Source organism: Eurypyga helias, unplaced genomic scaffold, assembly GCF_000690775.1.
Source record: "Eurypyga helias isolate BGI_N326 unplaced genomic scaffold, ASM69077v1 scaffold2664, whole genome shotgun sequence".
Taxonomy (NCBI): Eukaryota; Metazoa; Chordata; class Aves; order Eurypygiformes; family Eurypygidae; genus Eurypyga; species Eurypyga helias.
The window spans coordinates 32,624-55,735 of NW_010244174.1; the positions used below are offsets into that span (position 1 = coordinate 32,624).

Sequence of the window (23,112 nt, forward strand, 5' to 3'; positions counted from 1 at the left end):
ATTTCAGCACGCAAGATGGTGGTTTAGGAATCACCAGACTTTCAGGATTCATTCCCAGTGTACAGGTCTGAAGACTGCACAGAACTGAACAGTCGTCAGCCGAGACAGTAAGATCATTTGCTAGGCAGCAATGTATTGAGGAGGAGTTTGAAAAATTATGGGTGACAGCTGGAGGGGAAAAGGACAAAATGCCATCTATGTGGGACCTGAAAACAATTATGCTGATATCTGAAGAAACAGGGGTGAGGAACCAGTCTCAGAATGGGAAAATTCCACAGCAAAAGTAATTTTTCCGAGACCTTGTGACTAGTGTAAACAGGAATTTATAAATTGGCCCACATTGCTGTCCCAGGGCTATGGGATTTCTAACTTTGAGAAAATCAGCAACAGCTGGATTGAACATTATTGAGGCAATCCCCATGGGAAGCTCATTACAGCAGTACAATTAAAAGCAAATATCTACCCCACACGAGAATTTCAAGGGGTAGAGAGGAAACTCAGATTACATCATGTCGGAATTATCAAGCAGAGAATGAGGCTTCTTCACATATTATAGGATACTGCCCTACAATACAGGACACCAGAATTAAGAGACTGTGTCTTATTACCAGCTTACACTTAGTTGGACAGGCCACCTTTACTTAATCCAGAAAAGAAATGTGTAATTTATATGTGTTTGATAAATAAGACCAGTTGTTTTCTGAGTATCCAGCCCCCTGAGCAGGAAGACAGGGACAGGGAGCAGAATGAAGTGCCCGCAATCCAAGGGGAAATGGTTAGTGACCTGCTACATCAATTAGACACACACGTAAGTCCATGGGGCCCGAGGGGATCCACCCAAGTGTACTGAGGGAGCTGGTGGAAGTGCTCGACGAGCCTCTTTCCATCATCTGTCAGCAGTCCCGGCTAAGTAGGGACGTCCCAGTTAACTGGAGGTTAGCAAATGTAACACCCATCTACAAGAAGGGACAAAAGGAGGACCCGGGGAACTACTGGCCTGTCAGTCTGACCTCAGTGCTGGGGAAGGTTACGGAGCAAATCATCTTGAGTGCCATCACCCAGCATGTAAAGGACAACCAGGTGATCAGGCCCAGTCAGCATGGCTTTGTCACAGGCAGGTCCTGCGTGACCAACCTGATCTCCTTCTCTAACACGGTGACCCGCTTAGTGGATGAGGGAAAGGCCGTGGATGAGTATAAACCAGCAGTGTGGCCAATGGCATCCTGGCTTGTATCAAGAACAGTGTGGCCAACAGGACTAGGGCAGTGACTGTCCCTCTGTACTGGGCACTGGTGTGGCCACACCTCAAATCCTGGGTTCAGTTTTGGGCCCCTCACTGCAAGAAAGACACTGAGGTGTTGGAGTGTGTCCAGAGAAGGGCAACAGAGCTGGGGAAGGGTCTGGAGCACAAGTCCTGTGAGGAGCAGCTGAGGGAGCTGGGGCTGTTTAGCCTGGAGAAGAGGAGGCTCAGAGGAGACCTTATTGTTCTCTACAACTACCTGACAGGAGGGTGCAGAGAGGTGGGTGTTAGTCTCCTCTCCCAAGTGAGAAGTGATAGGACAAGAAGAAAAGGCCTCAAATTGTGCCAGGGGAGGTTTAGATTGGATATTAGGAAAAATTTCTTCACCAAAAGGGTTGTCTGGCACTGGAACAGGCTGCCCAGGGAAGGGGTTGAGTCACCAGTTCTGGAGCTATTTATGAGATGTGAAGATACAGCGCTCAGGGACATGGTTTACTGGTGGACTTGGCAGTGTTCAGTTAACAGTTGGACTTGATGATCTTAAAGGTCTTTTCCACCCTAAAAGATTTTATGAAATTAAATACTCTAAAATGAACGATCATAAACAATAGTATCTCTGCAGGAAAAAAAAAGTTTGGTAGCCTAAGTCAAAAGACTGAGTTAATACTATTTTTACATGCTTTTTGTTGCTTCTTTGTTCACTTCATGCTCAAATTGAGTAAGCAAAAGTCATCATATGGCAGTCTGGAAAGCCTGACATCACCAAAGATTTCCTTTATTGTTCAACGTGCCTTTGCAGTGCAGAGCAGAATCAACCTCAACCATTTAAAAAGGAAACTGAAATCACATCTCAAAGTTCTTATAAATGATGTCAAAGTAATTATAGTATCACCAGTATTCAAAACTACTGTTCTTTTTCTTCTAATTATAACTTAAATCTACTACCTGTCATTTTTTTACAAACTGCAATTCACATTTGCTGATAACAAAAGCTTTTCTTTGAAAACAACACTGGTTTGTATCTAGTCAGGCAGCTTGTGCACATCACAGCATTCTGTCAAGAGACATGGAAAAGGGTAAAGGAGAAAAAGCTGAAATATGGCTACAGCTTATCTGCGCCTTTAATGCACCACTGCAGAACCTCAGGCAGCACTAGAGACAGCAAGTTTCTTCAGATGATCCATAAATACTTGCAAGCTGACATCATCCGTAAGAATGGGTGCTCCAGACTCCTACAAAATAAAAGGAAACAAGGAGAATTGATTATAGTTATTGTGAAGAAAGAGCATTTTAAGGCCCAATACATCGCATTAAATAAATTTAGAAAGAGCTTAGAAGTGTATCATTGCTGAAATCCTCTGACAAAAAAGCAGCAGACTGCACATTTACATAAATTTTCATACGTTCACATAAATGCAGGCATAAACCACAACTACCCTCCCTTCCATACTAATGCACACAGCAGTGAGCTGCGGCACAATGAAGTGTTTACAACCGCCATACAAAGCTCAAGAGGTTTTTTAACAGCTGCCAAATGCCACCTTAATAAATTTTTAAAAGTAAATAAAACTTCCATGCCACAATTCCTGCATCATTCCTACCCCAGTGCCAAGGTGAGAGAAACAGAAACATGGAAGTGACACAACTAACCAATCAGTATCTGTCACTGAAGCTCAGACATATCAAAATGGTTGAAGGAAGAAATAAATCCACTAAAGGTTTGATTTGACAATGAGAGAAGGTAGGAAAGCTGGGCCAAACCTCTCGTACAACTCTGTGCCACCTCAGAGAAACACCAAAAACATCTCAAAGTCATGCCACTGCAAAATCAGACTGTAAATGATTAACCAAAAAAAGAAAAAACCCAACAAAGAAAAACGCAACACCAAAAAAGCTTTTGGGTGGATTTTTGCAATTTACTTTCTGAAGAAGGATGCTTAGAATAAGTGCTCCTTTTTGAGAACTGGCTAAAACCAGTTCTCAGTTGACGATCAAGGGACAAATCCAGGCGCAGTAAGAGTTCTTAGATCCCTACAACACAAACACAGCCCCTCTCAGGGAAGGCCCACTAAACTGTCTATCAGTTGATGGTGGCAAGATGAGAATAAAGGATGTTGTACTTCCAAGGCTGCCAAATGCCAAGCCTGTGCTCTCCTATTTAAGAAGCCACAAGGGAATTGCAAGTCATTTAGTTCTGCAGCAGGATGTGATTCGCCACCTTGTGTCTCAAGCATGGAGTAACAGTACATCATCCTCTAGTAAGTAAACCACCAAAGGAGCTGCCAGACCCCTAAGTAAAGAGATCCCTAGCGATGACTGCTAGTGGCAATCCAGGGTGATTAAAACCAATGCACAGACTCAGCCCCTGAGGCTGAACACCTCAGTCAACACGCGCACGCAGGCAGCTGCTGTCACCACTGCAACCACCAACAGCAGAAGCTTCACTCTCCAGACTGGGAACACTTCATTCTAGTAGCTAAAGTAGCAGAGTATTTTATTTCCTGGGGAATAAAGTGAAAACCAGCAATGTTACAGTGTACATGTCTGGAAAGTGCATGAGAACTAGCTTTGATTTTTCACATACTCTAACTTTTGTTTTCTGTTCAAACAAAACTTTGAGCCAAGGCATCCAATGAGAATTTAAATTTAACTAACAACAATTTAGTGACAGTTAGCTGGCCATTTGATAAGATTTGTGACACTAACCTCTTTTTCCATTTCAAATTGCAAATTCCCCATAATTACCAAGACAAAAAAAGGTTGTTTTTTTTTTTTTTTAAAAGTAAAGGCATTCTCAAATAAATGTCATATCCAATATAATCTGAAAATTTCAGGTGCATCTCCAAAGACTAACCAACATAATAGTGCTGTATCAGAAGTTTCCCATTATTTTCTGCCAATGTTTTCTATGCCATGTAAGGTACCCACCTGCTAAAGTTTAAAAAAATCTTTACGTACAATACAAAAAACCAAACCAGTCAACTCATCACTTCCTGAAGTACAGCTTCACCCACAGTGTATGGGTGCCCTCTTCAGGGCAACGTGGTCTAGGAAATTTTTCTTAGCCTTTCAGTTATGCACAAAATAAAATGTCACGAAACAACCCAGAAAGCTCGTGTGAGGAACAAGAACAAAAGCAATTCAGCATAAAATTTTCACCCAGAAGTGACATTTCTCATTTCCTCATTTGCACTTGGTTCAGCTTTGTTCACAAAAAGGCCTGCAAACACAGGAGGATATTATGCTGAGCACACACGCTGCAACGCCACTGGGGAGATTAACGCACCATTTCTTATGTTACCCCAGAACTGAATTCTTTTCAACATTAAGAGCGAAAGCTGTATTCTCTAAGATGAATCAGAGAGTCTCACTTACCCAGCATGAACAGTTTTCTTAGACATACGCTCAAGAATTGTTTTGTATTTGCATTTATATTTGAAACGCTGTTTCATTTGCTTACTAATTAAGAGCACGAAACAGCTGTTCTTACTGTCGGAAATGTCAAAACTTCAAATATTTCCAGGTAATGTTTACATACAAACAAGACCTTTCCAACTACAGGACTCGTGTGTATGTTGTGGAGGAAACACGATGAAGAGAGTCACTAACAAATTGCTGACTACATTATTGTCTAAGGAGGCAAGAAAGCTGGGTTCAAATCACACTGTCCCTGACTCAGTACAAAGTTTTCAAGTATTTTCACTCTGGATCTCAGTGCTCTTCACTGCCAGAAGCTCCAATAGAACCAACAGGCCTCTGTGAAAACGTACCCTCACAAAAATCATTGCTGTGCAAACGCTATGCATGCATGACTGACCACTGCACACCCTTCAGCAAAATTCTCGAAAAGTACTGTTAATGTGTAGCTTCAGCTGTCTGATGCCATTCCATTTTCATGAGAAAATGACACTGCACTAGCATTCACCCACAGCAGTGTTTCTCTTCCCGCTATAAAAGCTGAATATGGAAGGAGAACATGGAACAGGGATACAACATTCAAGAACACAAGGTTCTCCAGAAAGTTTAACTTCTAAAGTCTTACATAAATTCTGCTTGTAGTGAGAAAGGTGGGAACACACGTGCAGTATCAGTAGCCGAAAAAGTCCTTGAATTGGTACAAACACTCCGCAGCAACTACTAAAAACACCAGTGTTACCAATACTCTTCTCAGCGCAAATCCAAAACATGGCCTGGCACAAATCCAAAACAGCCTCGTAGCAGGTACTGTGAAGAAAACTACTCCGTCCTGACTAAAACCAGCACACTTCCTATAGACAAGATTTGATTCCTGGTCAACCGGGTCACAAAAATTCAGGAAAACATCAATACACTGGTACTGCTGTACTTTTCAGTTCTTGCCTATATCTAACGTCTAAATGTATTTCCCCTACTGCAAAAGGTCCCCTACTCTTTAAGCACGGTAAATGCTCTCTCCCTATGGAATTTGAAGATATCTGTCTAAGAAAGATGGCTAGATAGGAAAGCAGCCTAACAGAAGCTTAAAATAGAAAACCAGATCATTTTTGTCTGAAGAAATAAGATCCATTTTTCTTAACTCTTGCAATTTTGGCGACATGAGGCCAAAACTGCCTTTCTTCTTCGGTTTCAAAACTGAGCATTATTGCTTACATGTACACCATGGGTCACTTGATTTCTGAAACAGGGAAGAAGAAACCCATGCACCCAAGCTTGCCCAGCAGATTCATACCTACCTGTCCCCATGCGTACATATTGTTATGAGTCTGAGAGGGATTCACTTTTGAAAGCAGGAAACGAGCCTTTAAAAAAAAAACAAAACACAGGCAATAAATTGAGCTTCTCAAATAGAAATTCATTGTACTCAGAAAAAATTTCATGTGTGTGAACTATGTCATTTCTATTATTTGGAGATAAGAACGTGCACAGATACCTATTCAGAAGAGCAAGTAGCACCTCTATAAAGCAAGCTGCTCCTTGGATTCTACAGCTGTAATGCAGAACTGCTAACAACTTTTCAACGCAGAGGAAAGTGAGAAAGTGTGCTTTTGTCTTTTTCTAAGCGCTAACAAGGCTAATGTGAGCTAGCATTTAATTAAGTTTCAAAAAAATAACACAAAGAAGAATTATGGTATTGGTCCAGAGACCCTGACAAGTACAATCTCTTTTGTCCTACACACTCACACAAGGAAATCTGAGAGTCCAAGCCAGCATGGCAAAACAGTAATAAACAACAGGATTCACGAATCAGGCAAAAAGCTACTATTAAATATAATTCAAAACGTTCATTTTTGATTTACATATATTTTAGCATAGAAATGCATGTTTACTACCAAAAAAAACCCCATCACATGACATTACTAACACATCACTTCCTAGATGATGTAATATACACTTCACCGTACCTGGCTTCCTCCATGCTCTGTATCAATGTATCTGGGCATTGGAAATCTGGAATGGAGAATTTCTTGGGCATCATCTATTGGAGCTTGTAGCAAGTGGTGAAAATTTTCATATTCTGGCATATCTTGGTAACCTGATTTACGCCACTGAGCTATGGTCTAGGGATAGGGGAAAGAAAGAAAGGAGTTTAGAACTGATCCACCAATCTTTCTTAGAGGATACACAGGGTTTTTCAGAGGAGAATGTGCTACTGCTTGCCTCTTTGTCTATCACTCACCCCTTTCTTCCCTACAGTATGCAAGTTAATTTTTAACAGCCAAGATGTGCAGTAACATGCCACTAGATTTTCTTTTTTTTTTTTAACTGCAATTATTTGTGGTCCATCTGTATGTCCTTTTTTTGTCATCATTTGCATGGTCAGTGTTTAGTTCCTGAGGTCAAGGATACTATTTACAGTTCTCTAATATGTATGTCTATGACACAAGAAATAAATATTTATACTGCTATTTATCTTTCAAGGCCTGTAGCGCAGCCTCCCGGCCTTCCAGGAGTGAAGCTGGCTGCTCAAGGTCAGCTCACTGATACAGGCTGTTGTTGGACTACGACCTGGAGGGAGCCTCCTCCTTCGCCTGGCAGCTGCTTTCAAGTTGAGGCTCTCGTTCCTGGCTCCTGCCTGAGTTACACTACTGCCATTCCTGTACCCGCACAGGTACCCCACCCATCTGTACCCTCAGCCAGGGACTTGACTACCCGGCTTGAAGGGGGATCTGCCTCATCCCCATCAACATCCCTGGTGATCTGGGCTGGAGGCTGAGCCTGGCTACTGCCCACAAACTGCTCTGCTCGCCTTGCTCAGGTGTGGTGGGGCCAGGTCCTCACCGATGAGGCCTCTGCCTGCCTTGCAATCACACTCAGCTCCCCGCTCCCCTTCCCACAGGGAGCAGCTCACCCCTGCTGCTTCCTGACACCATCTTACAAAAATACAGAGAACATTTTTCTACTTAAGAAGTGTTAAAGTTAGTAACTCACTTTAAAAGTGCAGCTATGTGATCCAGAACAGTATTTCTCAAACTCTCATCTGTGAACCATTTACAGTTGCAAAGCAACAAAAATGGGCAGCTCGGTTCCTCCAGGGAAGCAGAGCACTAGCAAGTCACAAGCGTTTATATTTATATTACTAGTGAATATCTGTCTACCCATCTGCCAGCAGCAGTTTCATTCCCCCAGGACAGTGCAGACAAAGGCTGACCATAAAACTCAGTGTTCTGACTCCCTATCCTGGAAGAACTAATTTAGAGGTCTAAAATAAATCAGGGAAAAGCAGGGTGTGTGTGCAGAGAATAACAATCTCTGAAGTTGGAAAAATACTGTTCTAAAACAAATAATCTGCATATTAAGCTAATTCCCCTTAAACACATCATGACAAACAGGCCCAAAACACAAAGTAACATCAGGTATCTGTGTACAGGCCCGTCAGGTTACCGAAACACAGACGTGTATGAGGAGCCTGGTATCAGCCGTGCAGAGGAGAGGTCAAGCACAGGAGTGCATCAGAACCAGGGCTTGGCTTTCATAATGCAGCACTCCCACAGAAAGAGAATATTTATGTAAGAAATGAAAAACCTTACCTCTCCGTGATAAATAAGGATCTGGAAAAAGGTGTCCATGAGGAGAATGCGATCTGGTAAAATGCTGCTGCTATCCAGAAGAACAGGCTAAGATTCAAAAATAAATTAAAAATGACCAACTGCTGCAGAACTGAGCAATCAGATGGCATTACCAGCTTCTTGAATCAGGCCCCTGAATCTTAGGAACATTTTCAATCACCTATCAAAGCTCCCTATTTGTTCATTTTCACGTTATACATCTGCAACCCACAGTCTCACTCTAAAGTTATCCAGCCTGATTCTGAATATGTAACTTCATGAAAGTAACAAAACACGCATTCAAGAGCTGAAACCTCTTTCATTATTATGCACTTTTCTAGCCTCTCAAGTACCTCCATATTTACGTGTACAATGCCATTAATTTGAATGGTATTTCCACACATAAAGATTCAGTAATTCAAGTAAAAGATTTGGGCGCTGTGGGTTGTTTGGGTTTTTTTAGTCTCGTCCTTGCAGCTATTATTACTGTGCCTATATATCCAGTAATACTGTATATAGTAAATACTCATGATTTATGAAATCTAAGGTAGTATTTAAGGTTTTAATAGAGCTTTTTAAGGGCTGTGACACTCTATTGGCACTTTATGATTTAACTGAATCAGTACCATATGATTTAATTGGATCAATTTTATTAGGAATACCAAAAACATTGACTATTCCAAGAATAATAAGCAAAAAATTACTCTTTCTACACTGAGGTGTCAGCTCCCGCTTGATTATGCTTCTCATTTATATCACCCATGTGACTAATTGGTATTCATACATGGGAGAATGATCTTACACCTGTGAGTAGCTCTCCACAAACCACTTCATTACTTTAAACTCCACTTTCAAAAGTCTTTCTTTTATCCTCGTAACACTGTCTAAACAGAAAAAAAAACCCTAACAGAAGTTACAATTCCAACCTGCCAAGATCCTTGCCTATTAGGTTTATTTTCACTGTCTTACCATTTCCTCACTCTCTCATCTGTCAGACTAATTTTATCATCTCCTATCTTACGCTTCGTTCACCAGCTTCTTGCAAAATCACCTCTTTATTTTAAGTTTATACAAAATGTGCCATGATAAGGTCAGCTGGAAGGTTCTCTACCAAATCTATACATAATGGTAACCACGTCAAAATCAGAAGCTTTGGATGAGGGCATGAAGATAGAGGGAAATTTGTACATTTCAAAAAAACCCATCCCAACTATTCTTTCAAAATCTAGAGAAAAAGCACACTTTGAAATAAAAACATTTTTGTTGATCTTTACATTCTGGCACCACAAACCCAAAAGCAGAACTCCTACAGCTCTCAAGAACTACAAAAACCCAACCCCTCCATTCCTTAGTTTTAAACATCACCTCTTCATAAACTGGTTTTTGTTCTCAAGACTGCTACATCAGAACTCTGAGACATGCCTTGTTCATGGCACGTTCTGTATTAAATGCATATTCTTTCTCATGCAAAAAACAACACATGTTGTAACACATAACACTAAGGACAACAACCATCTCTCTCTCAAAACTGCACCTTGTAACCTACTATTAGGTCACGTATAATGATACCTCTGGGGGTCCATTGAAAGAGTAGGCATAAAGAATTGGCTGAACCATGATAAGCGACTGGGTTAGATCTTGACGCATAAAATGATGACGGTAGTATGAGCTCTCATCCGGACTGTTGTTAAAAACTTGTAAGAAAGGAGATCTTCTCAAGTGAAACATGAACTACAAAACAAAAAACATTTGACTGAACTTTCACAGGTAAAAAGGAGAGTTGTACAAGGAGAAAAATGTTTTCCACAAACTAGAGACCATGACAAAATTCAATTCCAAGTCCTGTAACATTTCTAACTCGTATATGCACCTTTGCCAGTTTTCATATACTCTCATAAAAGGAAGACCGAGATCCAAATTGATAAACCTACAAAGCAGTTTTGAATTAAGAGAAAAATTCAGTATTTCTTCTTCTCCAGTACTTAATAATAAACAGAGTGACTGAATATTGCCAAACCTTCCTTTACTGTGAGTTCCATTGTTCTTGCGAGGGAGGCTGCTGTGCCTGAACACACAAGGTAAGTTACAGCATGTGAACAGAAAAAAGGACATTAACCACAGCCAAGATGAACTTTGTTAGTAAAATGGAAAGAGGATATCCTTTCATTGCTGATTCCATCTCTCCGCAACACTTAAATCTTGAGACAGACAGGTAGATAACCTGACCAGAAGTGTCATGGAAATCTATGAAGAGTCAAAAGCAACATATCTGGAGCCGTCAGAATGGGGGAATTTATCAGAATGGATTATTAGCAAAGAAACTATTCAAAGTTCAATACAGTTAAGTTCACTTCACCTGAGAAGTGTTTCTTTTCAGGTTAGTATTACAAATCATATAGAATCACAGAATGGTTTGGGTTGGAAGGGATATTAAGGATGATCTAGTTCCAATCCCCTACCATGGGCAGGGACCCCTTCCACTAGACCAGGTTGCTCAAAGCCTCATCCAGCCTGGCCTTGAACACTTCCAGGGATGGGGCATCCACAGCTTCTCTGGGCAACCTGTTCCAGTGCCTCACCACCCTCTCCAGGAAGAACTTCTTCCTGATATCTAATCTAAACCTCCCCACTTTCTATTTAAACCCGTTACCCCTTGTCCTCTCACTCCAGGCCATTGTAAAAAGTCCCCCCCCCAGCTTCCTTGTAGGCCCCTTCAGGTACTGGAAAGCTGCAATAAGGTCTCCCTGGAGCCTTCTCCAGACTGAACAAGCCCAACTGTCTCAGCCTGTCCCCATAGCAAAGGTGCTCTGGCCCCCTGATCAAATTCGTGGCCTCATCTGGACTCGCTCCAACCGGTCAATGTCCTTCTGATGTTGTGGGCTCCACAGCTGGATGCGGCACTCCAGGTGGGGTCTCACCAGAGCAGAGTAGAGGGGCAGAATCCCCTCCCTCGACCTGCTGGCTACAATTCTCTGAATACAGCCCAGGATACGGTTGGCCTTCTGGGCTGCCAGTGCACACTGCCGGCTCATGTTCAGTTTTTCATCCACCAGTACCCCCAAGTCCTTCTCAGCAGGGCTGCTTTTAATCTTTACCATTACAGGAAAAAACAAGAAAGCAAAACCATCTTTTCTTATGTTTTCTGAATTTCTCAAAAAACAGCACACTTCTTTAAAAATGCCCTTAGAAAAAAGTGTCTTCTGAATTACAAACTCAGATAAATTGAGAATTCCATTATAGGAGAAACAAAAAATACACACAGTTAGTTTAGCTGTAAGGTCAGAGGGCAAAAGGGGACACAGCAGCACAGTCAACAGAAGTGGTTTGCCTCATGTCACGTGCCAGACACTACCTGGGGTCTTTTCATTACGGTATCCAGCGTAAAGCCTCATTTTACTCTGTGCTACAGTGCCTCTTCCTTCACTAAGCATTCTACCTTTACCCTTTGTAGACACACCTTCCTTCTACTCACCTGTGGATAAAGTGAAAAGGTTTCCGAAAATCTGAAAGAGCTTGGATCATCCTTGTGATATTCTCCAAACTTCTGACACTGGAGTAAAACAAAAATGTATCTAAATTAAGAAACACACTTGCTTGGTCATGCCACTACTGTAAGTTTGTTTGCTTTTAACAGACACAGGATTTGAGATGCTTACAGCTTTGTACACAAACAGAAACAAAACAAGACACTGATGTAAATTCTTTTCTTAACAAGCAGTGATCTCCTTGCCTGTGAGGTTTTAATGGCCTTTTTCTCAAAAATCGCTAAGTAGAGTTAGATGATTAAACAGCCCTGGAGAACATGTTTATAATTAAATTATTAGTAACTATTAACTTACAAGTAAGAAATTAAAAAAAAAAAAAAACCACACACAGAAAAATAAACTTTTGAAAATAAAGAAATCCCATATGGTTTTCTAGATACTTCTAGATACTATTGCTGGCCATTACCAACTGCTCAGGACTGCGGAAACATTGATAAACGAACTAAAAACATATCTGCTCTTTTTTCCATTCAAAACAGAAAATCGCAGTTAGTCCTGCATACCCACTTGTGGAAATGACGCATTCAATGTTAATTTTTTGGTTTAATTTTCAAGGCACAATCACTGAGCACCTGTCATTTAAGAAAGATATATTGAGGCAAGAAACCAACCCGACTGTTTAACCACAGTCCTTTTTACCAGTCGTATAAGTTGTCTGTCCAGCCACCTAAGTACATCAGGCCCCTCTTCTGTCTCTGCCCTATACACTGCCAATCTAGCCATGAGAATCGCAGCAGCTTCCTGGTCAAAAGATGCAGCAATGTTCTGAATCTGCGTCTGTGCATCTGCCCAGCTGCAAAAGAAAAATACAAGTATTTGCATCACAGCGAAAGGAAAGATGTCCAACCTCAAAATATCCCTTCAAAATTAAGGCAAAGACAGCAACGTTAGCAGTTTTAACAAACTGATGCTGGAGCTTCAAAAATCTACCAGGCATACATAAGCAGCCTCTCAGCTAACCGTGCATTAATTAGATATGTCCCTTGTTTGTACAGATGCCATGCAACCAGCAAAGTAAAATATAATTCCACTATAAAAGTTATTATATTAAAAAACATTAATTACCAAAGGTAAGTTACAGAAAACACTGTCCATGAAGCTAACTGCGTATTCCCACATCAGCAGTTTCTCGTGCAACTCACTTGTTCTTTTCTATTTACATGAACTATTAAACCTATCCATTTATCACTTGCCAAGAAGATTTTACTAGTGTAACTAACATAAGTTAACAAGATACTCACATCAACAGTAAGGGCAATGCTTTTTTTGATAAACTGAATTTTTCATTGGATTAACCAATCAATAATCTCCTTCATCTTAAAGGAAATGTCACCGGACATTGAAAAATGCCTGCGTAACATTAAACATCACTTTCTAAAACTGTGAAGGAAATTGAATCAAGGAAGCTGCAGGTAACGGTCACACACAGAAGAACAGGTATTTACACCCCCCTGAACTGCAGCTAGCACTCTCAAGTCAGTGATCCTTGCCATTCCCTAAGTCCAAGCACCTCCCCCAGTTTAGGCCATAGAACTTCACTCAAAGCTTCCTCTTCATCTAAAACCACTCGGGTTACGTCAGAGCACTCCCATAACATCATTGCACAGCCACCGTAACCTCTCCGAGAAGAAACAGCCCACAGAACAAGAGAGGCAACTGTCTCAAAGCTACAATCGTGCCTTCACCACCTGCGGCACTGCCCATCTCAGAACAACAGACTGGTTACAAAATCCAAAGATTATAAGGCAAATATATATCCTGCTTTTTTGAGAATGATTCGTCACCAGTAAAACGTACTTTCTGGCAACTGTGGTCACTCTGATACGTCTCTGTCCACTGGAATGCTGGTACTGAGTCACAAACTGGATTGCACCACGTCCTCCTTGTGGAATGGGAGCATTGTGCTGAGTACAGGAGGGAAAAAAATTAAATGGAGGTGAGTCTCAAGATCTGACAGTATAATTCCCAATGTATAAATTAATTACTAGAAAATGATACAATTCTCTGCAATCACTCAAGTTTATAAATGCATTGTCTGGTGCTTTTATTCCGTCGAGTACCTTTACTAAAGATGGCTAATGAACTCGGAGACTGTTCAGGGATGTTAGGAGCCGTTGCTGCCTCCGCCAGACATCCTTAAAACAACCAGTGTTCTCTCCTTCCACATACCCTTACAGAGACAAGACTTTCAAAGGGGCTGGGTTACAATTCCTGATTTCATTAAATTCTATCTGAACATCACGGGATTCACTAGAATTACAGGGCAACAAAACTGGTATTACTCTAAAATGTTGATTAATGAGTCCCAGAAGATGCCATTGAAATATAAAGACTGGAATCCAGGCATAAACTGAAATTTCAAAACTTTGGTCAGTGGAAAGAAAGGTTTATAAGTTGCTAACAAGACAAGTAATTCCAAAAGAGAAGGACAGCTGAAATCAACTATTACACACCATGACCAGACCACTTTTAGAGCTACTAATGAGACCAAAATAAACATGCAAAAAGTAAAATGAAAAATGGCTAATGTAAGTTCAAGCTTTCAATCCTATAAATCCTATTCCAACTGTGGAGCCCTCAATATCAGAAGGATATTGACCACTTGGAGCGAGTCCAGAGGAGGCCACGAAGATGATCAGAGGGCTGGAGCACCTCTCCTATGACGAAAGGCTGCGAGAACTGGGCTTGTTCAGCCTGGAGAAGAGGAGGCTCCGAGGAGACCTCATTGCAGCTTTCCAGTACCTGAAGGGGGCTTACAAGGGTGCTGGGAGAGGACTTTTTACAAGAGCCTGTAGTGATAGGACAAGGGATAACGGGTACAAATTGAAATCAGGGAGGTTTAGATTAGATATCAGGAAGAAATTGTTCACGGAGAGGATGGGGAGGCACTGGAACAGGTTGCCCAGAGATGTTGTGGATGCCCCATCCCTGGATGTCTTCAAGGCCAGGCTGGATGTGGCTTTGAGCAACCTGGTCTAGTGGAAGGTGTCCCTGCCCATGGCAGGGGGGTTGGAACTAGATGATCTTTAAGGTCCCTTCCAACCCAAACCATTCTATGATTCTATGAAATAGGATATTTAGTATGCAACATAGCATACTAAATATATAGAAACAACAAGCAGCTCACATAGTTCCTGAGCTTTAAATATATGGAAGAAGGTAAAGTACTACAAGGAACTACCACATTTGCTTGTAATGTTTTTATCCCCTTTCCTTGTACTCCCTTAGGGAGGTAGGAAAGTGGGCTATATGCCTCAATGCATTTCAATGAAGCCCCACTTTACTTGCAAATACTGAGCAATTAAAGCATAAATTAAAATGTAATATTATGGACTAACCACCTTCCAAATAAAACACCAGAGAAATACTGAAAAGCACTTTTAAAGATACAGATTACAGTGTTTTCATATACTGCAACTGAAATACATTTTAATAAGTAGCACTGAAAAGAAAAATTGGACTTAGATTATGAGCTCTACCCAGAATTTGTCGGGCTTTTAGGTTCTCATTATCATACGCAAACAGAAGATCAGCTCATCATTAAGCTGTTAGTGCCCACCTCTGAACTTTAACAACCCAAAATGGCAACATCCTTTGTAACCCTGATACTGTGCTCCAGGGAACCACACAAAAACAGAGGCTTCACAGCCACATAAAATACAAGTACTGTGTTTAGAAGACAAGCAGACAAATATTTATTACCTGGTTGACCACCTCAAAGTACAGTGCAAGTGTTGTAGTAGGACTAAGTCCACAAATCTTCCACTGACAAGTACCTCCTGTTCCAATCTCCTGTAGAAAGATTTTATAAGATGTTTACAAACCGCAAGTCTCGCCTTGCTCGTGAAGTACAACACCTGGTCATTACAGGTAATTGTTTACGACTACTCTGTCACAAGTTCTGTCCTTGCTCACTCTGCCAGCTTCTCAGACAAGCACTCTCACAAAACAACTGCAGCATTGGATGCAGGAATAATAAAAAAGAGATGGTAGCAAAAAATTAAAACTTAAGGAAGTGGCATTAGAAAAATGGAAAAAGCAAGTCAGAAACAGGAAAAAGTACTAGACTTCGCTTAAACAGTCCCAAGAGAAGAGGTAAGAACAACATATAAATAGAAGGACTCTTCTAAGGCACAGCAGTAAAACTTCAGGTACATCGCTTACGCAGTATGTAGTCAAACCGCCTGCAGTAACTAACAAGGTAGCTGTGTACAGAGAGTGATGTATTTCAAGTGACAATTCCTTTTTGTCATCCAAACAACATGAACACCCAGCAAAAGCAATTAAAATCATCAGTCATCCATAATGAACCCAGTGAAACCAAACAAAACATCCAAGGAAAATTATACTGGCAACAGTGTCACCGCTTGCATTCACTGTTAAAAGCACTATGGCTAGAGTAATTGTCCAGTTACCACTTTAAATGAGCTGCATCTACATTTTATGTATATGTTTTACCTCAAAAATTTTAATTCAGATAATTTCAATAAAGAGGTTTTTGGAATAGAAATTAATAATTATATAATTGATTAAAGCAGGCCATCTGTAAGCATTTTCACACTGGAAGTGCTCTATTATGCAGACTGTTAGGAACAAAACTGAGACTTTTGAGGTGTAAGACATTTTTGGTTACCTCCAGGAATTATTTCTGATTAGTAATCAGATGCAAAATTAAGCTGTAATAATATTATTTCCTAAGAAAATAAGTGAAGATCGAAGTCTGATTTAAAGGAGTTACTTCAGGAGCCTGTAACAGTTGGGTATTACAATCAATTAATTAAACATGCATTTGGTGAAACACCTGAAAAAAAAGGGAAGACAGAGCTAAGATAAAGGGGATGCTTCCATGCTATTCTGTCCTCCTGTTCTCTCAGTCTTTTTAAACAAGGTGTTTTTATGATTCTCTTTGGATAAAAGGACATATCTCTGATTTCAACAACACAGCACACTAAATCACTTTCCACTTGGTTTCTTCTACACCAATGTATAACTTCTCTGTAATAATTTTAAAGCAACCACTCAGTGGACAAACGTAAATAAGTAACAAGGGATCTGCAAGGTCTAACACAACTTGACTCTAATCTAGCAATCAACAGAAGCTTATCCAAAACCAGCCCTTGCCTGTATTTAATTTAAAATTGGCAAAAAGTAAACATTATTCGTTCCACTTATGGAAAAGTTTCAGTCTCTCTTCAAATCCAGAAATCCTAAATCCTAGTTTTCCATAGTAGGATATTACCTTCATCATCAGTAAAGTTTACTTACATTTTCTGAGACACAAGGTCCTTTAGAGTTGAGAGAGACACAGGGTCCAATTGCTCCAGAAATCTTTACTTCTCTTGAAGTCTTTGAATTTACAAGAAAAACATACATTAATATGCCACACTAGGAAGAATTCAGTCTTATCGTTAGTTAAGGAAAACTTCAGTGCCTACCAGACTCTTGATACCTTTAGGAAAGGTTATACACACAATAATACTTGATACATTTTGAGAAACTTTTCATGTGTACACCTTCTACACTTAAATACATGTTTGCTGTAGCAATTAGTACATCTGAAACAATAGCATGAATATAAATTAAAACATGGAGTAAAGCTGCTGCTATTTCTAAACCTGAGAGCCTAGAAAGTATGCTGGATAATGTCTATTTTCTAGCAAGGTAATTAAAAGGTAAGTAAAATATTCAGAGGATGAGATTAAAACCGAAGACTGGTAAAATAAGCCTGTACATACCACACAATGAATTTACACTCTATCTCCTAAACATGTTGAGCTAAAAACAAAATCCAGTTATTTACATTCTTCCAATGTCATTTTCCTGTGTGAAGTGATTTGTACATCCCACTAAAACTGGGGCTCCCTTTTTTTGCATTTTCCAGGATCTTTCAACAAAATTCACAAGAATGTGTACATGAAAAAAGAAGGTTCAATTATTTCTCCTAGCAGTAAAAACTTAAACGGAATTTTACTGAACAAGAAAATAGCCTCATATTCTTCTGCAAGGCAGGACTGTAATATTTTGCAAGATACATCATGGTGCTATACCATAGAAAATGGAATTTTCCACTAAGAACAATGAACCAAATAACTTGCAAAACGATTAGTAACTTGTATGTCTCGTTAATGACTGTACCCTCAGAGTGGAATTAAGGACTGATAAAGGCTGCGAAATGAAGGACTGATAAAGTTTGCCAACATGACTGTGCCATTGAAGAGGAGCTGAAGACTGATCAAAGGGAACATCCTGGCACCTGGATGGCTGCCACAAGGCCACTGAAGTCAACAGTAACTAGGTAAAGGCAGCAGGGGCAGATCCAGACTAAAGACTCAATAAACACCCCCTCCACAGTTAAGACTACCCCTCATTGAGCATGCGCCTTGATTTAAAAGGACACAGTGCCTTTAAACAGAGGCAGAGAGTACAATTAACCAGTGGGATCTGTTGTGGTAAGTTACTAACCGATTAGTGTAGGAAAGGGCTGAGGTTGACCTTTGCTGAAGGGGGTAAACACGACACAGCTTGTTGTATGGCGCTGTGCTAGCTTTGTGGGGTTACCACCTAGACCCCATGGCTGCACAGGCATGAAATAAATCTCGGGTCTGTGTGTGAACTGGCTTACTGCACACCAGGTGGAAAAACCCTGATTTTGGGACAACAATGAAAGACAGTACATGAACGTAAAGCACACTCAGCTCCAAGCTTCTCAGCAGAGTGGAGGTGAAAATGAACACTGTTAACGTGTCAGAGGGGACTCTGAGGGAAAATGAAAGGAAAGCTGCCCTGGATGACATGGAGAACCTGGATCTAAACCCAAGAAACACTCAGTACTGACACAAAAATCTGTGCACACAGCATTGTGAGTTTCTAACAGAGACACTTATTTTCGTTTCCCTTTTAGCTGCCACTGAATGCAGAACAAGAAGGAATTAACGTTCTACCTGACACACATTTACAGAGGCATGGACTGCAAAAAGACAGCTAGGCAGTCACAGCTATGTCAGAGCTAACCCTAACGCATCTGTTCAGCATGTTCCTAAAAATTCCTTAAAGGACAAAGTTTCCACAGTTTGTAACCATCCTGTTCCAGTGTTTCACTAACACACTGCATTTTTGTATTCTTACCTTTATTTCTAATGTGCCACCAAATCCCATTTTAAATTGTCCTTGCATATCTTTTGTGAATACTCTCTGGAAGGTTTGTTTGAATAAAGATGTATTGAAAGAGTCTCCCATTACCATGTAGCCTCTAGACAACAACAACACAAACAAAACCCTCCAGTTAAAACAGGTTACTTATTACGCAATAATTTAGCACATTATATAGCTTATTTCTATTAAAGACTCAAACTAAGCCAGTTCATTGTGAGGCACATTTCTGCTTCTTAAAATGGACTGTCATTACATTAACATTTTGCTACGACGTTAGGGATCACATTTTTAATTGAGCTTCTTGCCCAGTCTGCAACCTAAGGTCATTGTGATTATAACCTATAACAAAATCTTTCACTGGTAAAATACTACACTGGACTTCAACACTAAGATGTCTCGTAACCTTGTCGTGCACAGTCAGTTTACTTCTCATATTCAAAACTCCAGGCTTATTTCCACACCATTTTATTTTGTGTAGTTTGCTTCTCATTTCAGGCTTAAATCTATGCTCAGGAAGCATGTTTTATTTTTATACTTAGCAATATTCTGTGGATGTTACTGCAACAGTTGCTGCTTACAATGAAGTATCATACACTGCATTTCAGAAATAGTAATGGGAGATATTATTTCTAGTCATCCAAAAATATTAATTAAATCATATTAGTAAAATATATTAATAGGCCAAACATTACACACAAAAGAAATCATGTAAGTTTTCAAATAGATACTCAAAGACAGGAGAAAATAAGACATGGGCAGAACCAGAAATTCCTCCCTGTATGCAGGATGCAACCAAATAGAAAATAGGAAGAGCTGTAGGAGAAACAGACAAACTATACATTAAAGCTAGTTTTGCTGGAAGAGCAGAAACAGGGTAAGGCGAGTGACAAGAGCAGACAGAAGGAACAAAATTACACTGTAGTATGTAGTAAAATACAGCCTGAGTTTGATGCAGAAAAAGAACAGGAGTCAAATGTGCAGGGAAAGTCATGAACTTAAAAGATCCTGCGCAGTGGAAGCTAAGGCTACACACACAGCTGTGAAAAGAAGCAATCCAGCAGTGATTAGCACGTCCAAGCTGGCCTCAATCCCAGTGGCACATGTTCATCACAACCTGCGGCTGCATCTCTCATTCCTCTTGGAATGCCCAGATATGTCACATGTGCTTGGGATCCTCTATCACAGGAAGATACTGACAGGCAGCTAAGGTGGCCCGTTACCCACAGATATACCAGCTGTTAAACTGATAAGCAAAGATGCTTCATTGAATTTTACCTGCAGTTGGTGTTGGCTAAGCTAACAGTAACAAGCAAGAAAAAATGAGCTTGGCAAAAGTACCCAGACTGAATACAGAGGTCTAACCTAAAAATCAAATAGTATGTAGAGCAGGGGCTATACTAGTAAAGATGAAATACTGTGAGTGTAGAAAAGACTTTCAGAACAAGAAAGAAAAGACAGCCTTTGAAAAAATATGGAGGAGGAAGAATTGGCAGGTTTTCCAAAGTGAATGAGGTACTTAACACCAAGCAAGAGTCAAAAGCTATCCCTGACTGCAGGTCTGCGTAACGGGAAGGGTGAGGGTGTCATCCGCAGCGACAGAAAGTAGGGGAGTGGTTTCATGAGAAAGACTACAACATGCTTTGGTCATATGAAAGTGAACTGATGGCAAGACAAGCTGGAGGGGACACAAGACCATGTCTGAAATGTCGAACTGGGTAGAGGGAGCAAAACTCAGGAGCAACAGGTACACCTGACCACCACCTAAGACAGTAGTTGAGCCGATGAACAACAGTATAGAGAAGGGCCTGAACAAGGCAGAAAGAATAACACAGGGTTTTGTACCACTCTGAACAGCAAGAAAGAGAAGGATGACAGGTCTTTATCGCTACAGAAACCTGCAGCTTACATATACACACACAGTGAAAAAGAAAAATAGCAACAGCACATAGGATAAACTGCCTGTTCAAAAGATATCCATGTTACTTAAGCCTCAAACAGATCATATTAAAAGAGAAACAGCAAAACCCCTTCTGAATAAACATGCAGTTGTGGTGACAAATTTCCCAGTGGCTGAGAAATTCCAACATTCCAGCACAGATGCCACCATCACAGTATATCAGAGTGGGTTTGTGTGTTTTCTTTTCTTTTTTGAAATAGCAGAATGCTTTTGGTTATGTGCTTCCTGTTAAACAATTAAAAAAAAAATTAAAACTGCATCTTCATATACTACTTAAAATGGATAGGCACCTACCCAGTGTAGTTGGGACAACACTTCATCTCCAGAAGACCAGTCTGATCCAATGCACACGCATATATGTCAATAACATGACCATTTGTTGCAGCCCGATTAGCCAGGGCTTCAAAATGCTAAATTCAAGATGAAAATACAGTTCATAGCAAAATTTATGACGTGAACTCTCCTCCCTAAACTCCCATTTTTCTTCTAAAAAAAAAAAACATTATGAGCCTTTATTCACATCACATTCTAATACAATCTAAAAGAATATTTTTCCCTGAAGGTAAAATTAAGACTGGAATTTTCAACACTTGGGGGTTTTTCTGACCAGCTGACAACCTGACTCTCACTATAGACAGACAACCTGGAATATGACCTTGATTTTTTCCTTTTAAACTTTGCATAAAGTACTAGATCCAACACACAGAACTGAATTTACCTTTCTAATCTCAAGTGCCTATAATGACAGGTTCCTGCAACTGAGCTAATTGTTTAAGCTCCCATTATAAGCAGTCAAAATGAATTCAGCAGTTTTTGGATGCAGTTCCCCTGCCCAAATGCACATTTAAGATGAAATTAACTATGCCTAACCCTCCCCCAAATACAGTTTTGAGCAGCTGTCTTAAAAGCAGACAGCCTTACTCTAGACATGCCATTTAGTCACATAGATCTTTTTTGACTTAAACCAGAGAAAGACTCGAAAGAAGTCTGCCTAGCTCACACTCAAGTCCTAACTCAATATCCTGACATTTCTGAAGACATTCCTGAAGACATACCACTATCCAGTGACAACAAAACCATGTAACTTCCACCTCTTTATACATTTGCTACTATTAACAGTATTTTACAGTGCCAGGCAATGTAAACGTTTACTTACTGGTAAGAAGCCTAAAGTACCACCCCATGATCATCTCTTACCTTCGTACCCTTTTTAACATATTTAGCATTGTCTTTTTCAATGTCGTGCCACGATCTTATAGGTAACTTGAGTTCATCCCCTACAACCATGCCAGGTCCTTGCGTGGCTGGTCCTCCAATGAACATCATTATACGTGCACCCGTATTGGGGAAAGTGCACTGCAGGAAACAAAAGACAAGTAAAACCATCAGGTTTTGCTACAAATTGACCAAAAGAAACAGCTACACAGGTATTTATCACTTTGATAGGGTTCTAACAATAAGTTTTCCCTCCCAACACCTAAATCTGCTGTTAATTCAAAGTCTCAATTTTGCCTCATTAAAATGCATAAACACCTATGATTATTCTATGCACATAAGAGATGTTATCCATAGGAATCATCATACAAATCTAATATGCATCGATTACTAAGGTTTTAACATAATGATTGTGACAGTCTTTCTGCAAGAAAATTATCTATTTACATATTAGCACAACTGTAGTTAAAGCTACTACCTCAAGGAGCCCTACGGCTATAGAAAGAGCCACTCCAGAAGAACGTAAGGGCCGTTTTCCTTGTGGAACAGGCCAAGGATCCCGTTGCAGTTCACCCAAAAGATCAGTAAGATTCATATCGATTTTCTGCACTGGTTGCAAAATTCTGTAAACGAATACACGAAATTAATTTAGATTCAAATTGTTAAATAAAAATGTTATCAGTTGCTCACCCGCAATATATTAGATGTATTAGCAGCGTCTAATTCTAGATTCGAGTTGCCATGGTTTAATCCTAGTCAGCAACTAAGTACCACACAGCCGTTCGCTCACCTTCCCCCTTCTCCAGTGGGGGAGGAGAATCATTGGAAAAGACAAGGAAACTCATGGGCTGAGATAAGAACAATTTAATAAATGAATATAAATTAATAAAATAGTGATACTTACAATACTAATAATATTAACCATACCACTAATAATATGTAAGGAAAATAAAGGAAAATAAAACAAATCATACAACT

At 40.1% G+C, this 23,112-nt stretch overlaps 1 protein-coding gene across 1 annotated transcript; it reads right to left on the reverse strand.

Moving 5' to 3' along the window:
* Positions 1-1,960: 1,960 nt before the first annotated feature.
* Positions 1,961-22,757, reverse strand: LOC104503502 (protein transport protein Sec23A; the record flags this gene model as incomplete). The annotated part of the gene is made up of 14 exons (XM_010149649.1): positions 1,961-2,472; positions 5,953-6,018; positions 6,622-6,777; positions 8,248-8,334; positions 9,835-9,996; positions 11,738-11,815; positions 12,450-12,603; positions 13,608-13,714; positions 15,513-15,602; positions 17,076-17,156; positions 18,936-19,059; positions 21,214-21,329; positions 22,117-22,275; positions 22,613-22,757. Coding segments are annotated over 14 exons (1,615 nt in total), but the record flags the coding sequence as incomplete, so codon positions are not given.
* Positions 22,758-23,112: the final 355 nt, after the last annotated feature.